We start from the raw sequence: 9,112 nt of genomic DNA, 5'->3' as shown, positions 1-9,112 counted from the left end.
GCCCACCGCCCAGCCCGCCCAGCTCCCGCCGCCGCCAGCCAAGCGTGGCCGGTCTGATACGGGTATTATTTCGGGGATGCTTGGTACCGCCGGGTACCGCACCCACGGGTACCCTACGCCTGAATGATGACGGGGTGATAACGAGTCTAATAATTGTTCCTCCAGCCGAGTGCGTCCCGGCCCGCTCGGCTCGCGCTCGGCTCGCGCTCGGCTCCCGCTCGCCCAGCCCCGGGCCCAGGTGGGCGGAGGTCCCCGCTGCCGCCAGTGTCAGGTGGACGCGGGGGTAATTAATAGCGGCCATACATTGCGGCACAGCAGGCGTCAAGCGGATCAAGCGGCTCATTTGCAGGGAGGGACCTGCACTGCGTGGGACACAAGCGCGCGAGTGCCTGCGGTGTATAAAATTTCGGTGTGGCAAAAAAACGCGTGTTTTGTGCCTTGTTCTATAAATCTCATATCACCTGCTGGCCCCACTCTGGCATAGGTAATCCACACACACACACACACATTATTACACAAACTAGTTCTTCGCAAGCCTGCAAAGAGAACAAATAGTGTGAAGGATACTGATATACTGACATCTTGCAAACATAACATACACTCAAAATTATAATTGTGAAACATATTGCAAAATTAGGAAGACATTTTCAGCAGTGTTCCATTTTCGTTTCGTGTGGACCAAACGCATCGCGGCGCGGCCACACATGTGCCATGGGTGCACATTCTAGTGAAGTGAAGGCACACAACGACCAGGGGAGGGTCGGAAAGAGGAGCATCGAAGGGGAGGGGTGCGCAGCAATGCCTGCCGCCGCAGGCGCAGGCCAGAGAGCGTGCTGCTTCTGTTGCCGCTGCTGCTGCTTTGATGCATTTTGTTGCATTTATATATTTTTTTATTCAAACAAAATAATAAAAATAACAACCAACTGCAGCGTGATAACGTCACAGAGCAGGCAAGGCCGCAGGCGACACAAAAGAAAAAGGAAGAAAATAATGAATCGTACCATGAGTGTCGCATCGGCCAGTTATGGGACCGAACTAGAACCCAAGCGCGATTCTGAGAACAGCTCACAATTTCACCGAAAAGCACATACTTCACTGAGAGCAGTACTCGCACTGGGTCGCAAACTCGTCGCTAGCGGCGAGGCGCGCACCGGCTACTGTTGATCGTACGCGTTTGCAAAGACCGTAGATTTATAATGACACAATATGAAAGTAGTAAGCAAGTAAAGTCCAGCATCACTCAACGAATCGCCCCACTCGGCTAGGTGGGATAGAAAATCAAGGAGTGGCTCGCGAGCTACGAGTTTGCGACCCCGCCCTGCACTATTTGCCAAGAAAAGCGAGATATTAATTTTTGTTAAAGAACAACTTTTATTCTCTCACACTAAATTAATTAATGGCGTGTTCCATGCCTCCCTTGTTTCTTTGTTGTTGTTTTTTTCACTACCATAAAGGGTTTGGTGCCGCGGCCGCCACGCGGCGCTATACGCGCGCTCGGATAAGCCCGACAGCACCCGACAGCCCGCCCGGGTCTCTTTACGGCCTCCGCAGCAGCCGGACTCGCGCGCGCAGGCCACAGGCCACAGGCCCGGGGCCCGGGCCCGGCCGTTACAGACATTGGCGAACTGGGCCACGAGCGCTGCCGAGCGGAGCCAGCTCTGATCAACTGCACTGCACACGGCACCTGCTGGCTGCGGTCGCCCGCCCCGGAGCCCGGAGCTTTAGGGCTCGCTAGCCGCACCGACCATTCGACGCAATCCACCCTTACTTCTCCCTGCAGCACGCGATGCACCAGGCTCGCCGAGGAGTCTTTGCAACAGGCAACGGAGCATGTCGCGACCACCTCCCTCCCCCCTCCTCACACCATGGAACCCAGCAAAGAATCCGCAAAGAATATGCCATAAGTGGGAAAAACACGGTGGATAATCTCGTTTATTCGCTCGGCTTCGCTTCCCCTTAGCGCGCCGGGCCGATTCCAAAGGGCGATACGGCTGCGTAGTGCGTCTCGTCTCGTCTCGCCTCGGGTGGGAGGGGGTGACGCCTCTTGGCTCGGGCCGCCCGTCCCCTCCCCGTCGGCAACCTGATCAGGAGACGTGGGACGTGGGGCTCCAGCGCGCTCCTCCGAGCTCCTTCCGCTCTCAATATCACGGGTAGTGGCCGGGCGCGGCGCAGTCGGGAGGAAAACAAGAGACAGGGACAATGACCTCCCCTCAGATCACTGCCCAGCCACCCGCCACAACGCGTAACAAGTATTTGTGGCTGCCTACAACAATTTCTTTTGTATTACCATTTTTTGTTTGTTTGCCGGGACGTCTTTTTTTTGTGTATTCAAAACCCCAACCCCATCGCCCGTCTCGCCTGTTTGTTGCAGCTGCTGGTTGCTGTGCAGGGCGACCCGGGTGACCTCCGCCGCCACTCGCCGCCGACATGGAGTCGTACAACTGCTCCACCAACATCACCTACACCGCCGAGTGGCCCGACGGCCCGCTGGAGGCCGACGAGCACTTCCTGCGCGGCACCCGCTTCCTCATCCAGGTCTGTCATCACACTGGAAATCCAGGCGTTACGAATGTCGCTCACCTGCAGGCAGGGGCAGGTGTGAGACAGAATATTCACAAACTCGTTGCATGAAAAGAAAGTCATTTACCCCGTTCCCAAGGATGTTATGCATTGATCATGACCATGGTCATGGTCATTACCATTCACAACATTCAAGTGGTGTAAAAATTCTATCGCACACCTGGATTTCCAGAGAACACAATGTACCTGAATGGAAGAGAGTTTGTGCAACTGACTTGTGGGTCGCAGCGCGTGCTGGTGCCCGTGGTGGTCGTGGTCGGGCTGGTGGGCAACGCGGCCACCATCGTGGTGCTGACGCGGCGCCGCATGCGCTCCTCGACCAACGTGTACCTGACGGCGCTGGCCGCGTCGGACCTGCTGTACCTGACCGCCATCTTCCTGCTGTCGCTGCGGCACTACCCGGGGATCGGCTCCATGGACACCAGCTACTTCTTCTACTGGCGGCTGCACCGCTTCGTCCTGTGGCTGGCCGACTCCATGAGTGAGTGTCCACGACTCGAAACAGATGTTCTGTCAGTTCAAATGTGTGCATTGTACACACTTTAAAAGATGTGTACATGGGCATGTTCACATTATTAAAAGCAAACATGCCATGTACACTTTATTCAAAGTGTACAATGTACACATTTGGATTGAACAGAGTGACTGTGGACATAAACATGCACACGTGGCATCCTGAAACAACTTCTCATGTTTTGTCCCCGCAGCGGCCACGTCCATCTGGCTGACGGTTGCCTTCACGGTGGAGCGGTACATCGCAGTCTGTCACCCCATGCGCGGCCGCCTGCTGTGCACCGAGTACCGCGCCCGCCTCGCCGTCCTCGTGGTGTGGTCCTTCTGCGTGTTCGCCACCGCCAGCGTGCCCTGGGAGTCGTACGTGGTCTGGCACCGCGACCACGCCGGCCGCGAGTGCGTGCGCGAGTGCGAGAGGTGAGGGGATTCACTTTGTGTGGGGAAGGCAACGGACACTGTACAGAAATCCATGGTAAAGAACGGACTCGCTGCGGAAAACTTGACCTCCCTGCTGTGTTTTGTTCCAAACAAGATGCAATAAACAACAAAACACCTGTGCTCCCGTGGGAAATTTGCCTTCATCATCTGGCAACACTAGTTGCAAGGTTTCTCGCAGAATTATTTTCTGTCAAAGTTAGCAGGGGCGTGTGTGAAGGCGCCCGTAACTTTAAATGAAAAACTGAAATAATTTACTGTGCACAAAAGGTCCTTGTGCGCCCATCCCGACGCACGGAACCGTCGCGCTCCGTTTACGATGGCTGCGGCTCGGATCCAAGCCTTTCCATTTTATCCAGCGGCATGGCACTCTACCGCTCCGACATCCGCCCGCCCACGGGTCCACGACCACGGCCGAGGGAGGACAAACAGCTGTTGACGCGTTAAAAGCCTGGGGTCTGGCGCCTCGGAAGGCAGCGCGCCTCCGCATCGCACCTGGGGGGTGGGGGGAGGGCTGCGTGCGAGAGCTACTTGGATACACAGCCACGGAAGCACGCTCACAATAACTTGGCACGCGCCCCCGGCACTCTCAAGCGACACGAACCCGTTTTTTTTTTATTTGTCGCAGTTGGCTGGGCGCAAACGAGGTCTACATAAGCATCTACTCGTGGTTCTCGGCGCTCCTGTTCATGGCCCTGCCGCTGTTGATGCTGGCCGTCTTCAACTGCTTCCTCATCAACGCCGTGCGGCAGAGCCGGCGAGCGCGACGCTCCATGACGCAGGTACGTATTGCGGCCGCGGCCCGGAGAGTGGAGCGCCCGCCAGAGTCCGGGTAGGCAGGCCCGCCGCGCGCGCGTGCGCTGGAGCCAGGATAGTTGCCTACCTGGCAGCCCTTCGGGTTTTTTTTTAAAGTAAGGCGCCGCATAAGCCCTCTAGCTGGCGGGCATCGGATGCCTACTTGGCGTCCGTCAGCGAATAGGAGTGAGAGGAAGCTATGGTTCGGAGCGAGCTTCTCACTCCCACCACCGCTTTCGGACCAGATACCACGAGCGAGCATCGCGGATCGGATACCCGTTTGGTCCGAAAATGACAGGAGAGTGAGGTGCTCGAACCGGAACGTTGCTCTCTTTCACTCCCACCTCTTGTTTTCCTTCCAAACGAGTATTTGTGGGGCTCTGTATCGTACGCCATCCGGTGTTCGCGCCCGCGGCAGAGCTCTGGAGCGCCCGTCAGAGCTGGGGTAGGCAGGCCCGCCGCGCGCGCGTGCGCTGGAGCCCAGAAAGTTGCCTACCCTGTAGGCGGTGAGGCCCGGAGTGGAGCGCCCGCCAGAGTCCGGGTAGGCAAGCCCGCCGCGCGCGCGTGCGTTGGAGCCCCGAGGGTTGCCTACCTCGCAGGCGGTGAGGCCCGCCGAGTCCCTCAGTACCTGTTGCAGGTCAAACCTAAACCTCCCTGCTGCGCTATCGCAGTGCGCGCGCTCCCTGGCATTCCGTCCGTATGTAACAAGAAACGCATTACACTCACCCGGAATTCTCTCGTGTCCGACAGAACGAGCCCAACTCGGTGTCACAGCACCAGAGGCAGGAGAACCGCATCACCATCACCCTCATTGGCGTCGTCATCCTGTTCCTTGTCTGCCAAACGCCCTCCGCAGCCCTCCTCGTGTACAAGAGCTTTGTGGACGAAACAAAAGTACACCGAAGTCTGGGCAACATCTGCAACTTCCTGGTGGCTGTTAACGCTGCCTCCAACTTCCTGCTGTACTGCGCGCTGTCAGACAAGTACCGGCGCACCTTCCTCGTGACCTTCGTGCCCTGGTGAGTCTCGGTGGGGAGAGGGGTCCCCGAGAGTGACCCTGGTGGCGAGAGAGACCGCTCTATCACAAACCGATGCATCGCTTTATTCTAACTTGAAACAAGTAGGAGAGCTTGCGTCGATACTCCATGCACGAGCGACCACTGTCACCCTCAGCTGCGCAAGTGGGCGCTCCGGCGTGGGGTATCGACGCGGCGGTACACGACTCAGACAAGAGACATTTCTGACATTTGTAATTGTGAGGCAAGACTGTTGTACTTTGGGTAAAATACAACACATTTTGTCTTACTTTGGCTAATGTGAGATTGTCTTTCTTTCCATTGAACGATGCAAAGCATCTCCGGTCACTCCGGTTGACCCAATACACACAAGTAAGCACAAACTAACCTGAGGAGGGTTGAGCATCCCTCTCCCCATCTCTCTCTCTCTGGTCGAACTGACGGCGCTCTCTGCTCCGCCCCGCAGGTGCTACAAGGCGCAGTCTACGGCGCTGCAGCGCACCGGCTCCATGTACTCGACGCACTCGGACTTCACCAGGACGACTCGCTCCAGGGTGGGCAGTGTGTACCTGCAAGTGCCCAAGGACCGCAGCAACGGCGCGGGTGGGAACCGCCTGCAGCGGACGGCCTCGGGGTACTCGTCGCAAAGCGTGGGCGGCGTCCTGGGCGGCGCCAACCGCAACCAAAAGGATAGACCGTCCCCGAATCGTCTCGCCCCGCCCTCCGCAGCAAACGGCAACGGGTTCGACGGTCACGACTGAGTGTCGCGCGACCGGCAGCAGCTTGCGCGTGGAGCGGAATGGACACGGGCAGCAGTGTGGGAGTGTGGGGCAGTGCGGCCGCCGGACACGGGTGCTGCTGGCAGAGCAGTCAGTGACAGGGTGTTCGGGAGGTGACAAGGCATCAAGACTAAAGGATGTACGACGCATGCAGGAGCTGCGTGCACCTACCTCTCCACCACAACTATACGTGACAGGGGACCGAGTGAACTATGCTAGATGCTAAGCAGTCCACCTTTCTTTGCCTTCATTATTGTTTAAGCTACTGTGAGAACGAGGAGTGATTGAAGAGACATTTGTTAGGATGTGGAGCTTCTCCACGACTACTCAGAATGATCAAATTTTCTAGTCAAGAGCTGTGCTCTGCGTAATGTATATGTTACAAATCATCATCATTGTAAATTATATCGTTATATCATTTATCATAAACATACCAAGTCCAATTATGCTTCTAATTTGCTGTGAATGTACTGGGATGTTTTTGAGAACAATCTAAGTCTTAGTTCATCTTCAGTAATCTGCTTTGTCAGGAAGATTGATGTGCACTGATGCATCTCCGACAGTGCAGGTTGAACCAACTGTTCTTCTCTGCACACATATCAAACAAATTTGTATATAATAAAATAAAAGACAGCAGGGGTGACTTATATCTGCAGCAAAGATACTTTACATCATCTTTTATTATGCAACATATCCTAAAACATATTTCACAAAAACATAAAAGGACAACAAATAAAATGGCTGCCTAACCAAAACAGCCTTTAAAACAATCATACTTTGAGTGGAAAGTTGTATCACTAACATAAAAGCACTGGGCATAAATGTCTTGAACTATTTACAAGATAGAGGTACAGTATCACAAGTCTCATTGAGTACAAGGCTTAGGCCTTTGCATCCGAGAAACGCTTGGAGACATCTTTCCAGTTAACAACATCAAAAATAGCCTTTACATAGTCGGCTCGCACATTTTTGTACTGTAGGTAGTATGCATGCTCCCACACATCAATACCCAGCAATGGGATGAGGCCTGAAAAAGATTAAAACCAACCTATTAATATCCAATACAAAAAGGATCATAATTTGAAAATAGATAATATTTCCCTCAGGACTCTGTTGGCCTCGGGCTCAACAAAGCCACCCAGGTTGACGTCACTTTGATTTAAAAAACCAATATGCGAGCAAGGATGAAAAATTGGATCATCATTGGGAAGAGGCTAAAAAACCCGATTCAAAATAGATGTGTAAAAGTATGTCTCACCAGTAGTTCCTTGCAGGGGATCCTGATTGGCACAAGTTGCTATTTGAAGAGATTTGCTAGTCTTATCATAGCCAAGCCATGCCCATCCAGAACCTTGAACACCTACAGCCTTAGTTGAAAACTCATTTTTAAAGCTCTCAAAACTTCCAAAGCGCAATTTTAAAGCGTCTTCAAGAGTACCTACGTTGAACACAATGTTAAGTACATAAGTTCAGGTGATGGAGACAAAAGAGGCGAATGATCCATAGGGACGACCTACTGTCTGGTTTTGTTGTTTCAGGAGTAAGGTTCTGCCAGAAGATAGAATGATTGATGTGGCCACCTCCGTTAAACTTCAAGGCAGGCTGAAGTTCAATTTGTGCAGACACATCATCTGCAGGGATTAATTAAACCAATCATTAAATATAATCCAGTGATTGAGAGGACACAGTAAATAAATAAAAATACATACTTCTACTGATGGCAGCTTGAAGCTTTTCCAGTGTAGCATTATAATTGGTTACATAGGCAGCATGATGTTTTTGATGATGTAGAGTCATGATATCGCGAGAAATAACTGGCTCCAAGGCACTGTACTCAAAAGGAAGATCAGGAAGAGTACTCTTTTGTGCACATTGGGGAGCTGTTCCCATGAGCATGTAAGCATTGCGCCTGAAAGAATATTGTTGAAATAGTTACAAGATAAAAACTAACAACTTAGCAAAGGTAAAATGTAGAATATGATAGATCCCTCAGAACCCTGTCAGCCTCGGGCTAAACAGAGCCGGCCAGTTTAACGTCACTTTGATTCAATGAATCAATATGCGAGCAAGGATGAAAGACTGCATCATCATAGGGAACCACAAAAAGATTCAAAGACACTTCATCAAGTAATATACTGATAGATTCCTCAGGACCCCAACAGCCTCGAGCTAACAGAGCCGGCCAGATTTACGTCACTTTGGTTCATTGAACCAATAAGCGAGCAAGGATGAAAGGTATAATCATCATAGGAAACTATAGACACGACTCCAAAGCAATTTCTCGTGAACTTATACCAGTGTGACAAAACATCGAGACATCCCTTCAGGACTCATCAGCCTCAGGCTAGCAGAGCCGGCCAGGTTAACGTCACTTTGGTCCATAGAACCAATATGCGAGCAAGGATGAAAGACTTGATCATCATGAGGAGTCACAATGAAATGTCACAGGAAAATTCTCTACACGCAGGAATGTCTGCCGGCCTAACCCGGACTTTTTCTGGGGTGGCGGCAGCACAGAACAGGATAGTAAAGGCATCGTAACCTTTCTTAGATAAAACAAATTCCAAAAATAAAAATATAAAGCGAATAACGGTCGAGCTGAGCAAATTTGGTGCACATCACAAACCGTCAACCGTCTAAAAGGTGTCTAGCCTATCTACTTGATTATGGCACCCTTACCTCACAACAGAGAACGCAGCATTTCGAAGGGACAGCATTTTAGAGGATTTTATCTATCGAAACGAAAAGAAAGACAGTAAGTTAAAACTGGTCAAAACAACGAACAAAGCACTAGCACGAAGTGGGTAGAGCTTAGTTTTTGCAAGCTAAGACTTATCAAAAATTCGGTATATATACCTTCCTGGGGCTGGGGCAAAGGACGTCTCGATAACAGACAAATTCGAAATTGACCGTTAGTTCTGCTAGGTATGAAAAATTACTGATGGGATCGAGATCACGGGAGATTTTGTTGTTATGACGTCAAACCGGTCTGGT

The 9,112-nt window shown here is 52.2% G+C and overlaps 2 protein-coding genes across 3 annotated transcripts in view; one reads left to right on the top strand and one right to left on the bottom strand.

The window, feature by feature from the left end:
- Positions 1-6,787, top strand: part of LOC113209489 (FMRFamide receptor-like) — a 108,336-nt gene extending 101,549 nt beyond the window's left edge. For both annotated transcript variants that reach the window (XM_052272684.1, XM_052272683.1), the window contains 6 exons: positions 2,372-2,535; positions 2,809-3,061; positions 3,288-3,510; positions 4,157-4,310; positions 5,074-5,342; positions 5,806-6,787. In XM_052272684.1, the coding sequence (XP_052128644.1) occupies positions 2,428-2,535; positions 2,809-3,061; positions 3,288-3,510; positions 4,157-4,310; positions 5,074-5,342; positions 5,806-6,100 (1,302 nt within the window). In that variant the 5' untranslated portion in view covers positions 2,372-2,427 and the 3' untranslated portion in view covers positions 6,101-6,787. The remainder of the gene's footprint in view (positions 1-2,371; positions 2,536-2,808; positions 3,062-3,287; positions 3,511-4,156; positions 4,311-5,073; positions 5,343-5,805) is intronic.
- Positions 6,781-9,046, bottom strand: LOC113209492 (superoxide dismutase [Mn], mitochondrial). Its single transcript, XM_026427032.2, has 6 exons — positions 8,975-9,046; positions 8,798-8,850; positions 7,828-8,027; positions 7,636-7,749; positions 7,377-7,556; positions 6,781-7,145 (listed from the first exon to the last, which is right to left on the bottom strand). The coding sequence occupies exons 2-6, from the start codon at positions 8,833-8,835 to the stop codon at positions 7,000-7,002; spliced, it is 678 nt and encodes a 225-aa protein (XP_026282817.1). The 5' UTR covers positions 8,836-8,850; positions 8,975-9,046; the 3' UTR covers positions 6,781-6,999.
- Between the last annotated feature and the right edge of the window lie 66 nt (positions 9,047-9,112).

This window comes from Frankliniella occidentalis, unplaced genomic scaffold, assembly GCF_000697945.3.
Source record: "Frankliniella occidentalis isolate FOCC.00 unplaced genomic scaffold, Focc_3.1 Scaffold218, whole genome shotgun sequence".
Classification (NCBI taxonomy): domain Eukaryota; kingdom Metazoa; phylum Arthropoda; class Insecta; order Thysanoptera; family Thripidae; genus Frankliniella; species Frankliniella occidentalis.
The sequence above is the reverse complement of the archived record's forward strand: the minus strand, read 5'-3'. Positions and strand labels throughout refer to the sequence as shown.

Coding starts and splice junctions, on each gene's coding strand:
- LOC113209492 (XM_026427032.2), bottom strand. CDS start 8,835: ATGCTGTCCCTTCGAAATGCTGCGTTCTCTGTTGTGAG. Junction 8,028..8,797: donor GCTGCGTTCTCTGTTGTGAG/GTAAGGGTGCCA, acceptor ATATTCTTTCAG/GCGCAATGCTTACATGCTCA. Junction 7,750..7,827: donor TCAAGCTGCCATCAGTAGAA/GTATGTATTTTT, acceptor TAATCCCTGCAG/ATGATGTGTCTGCACAAATT.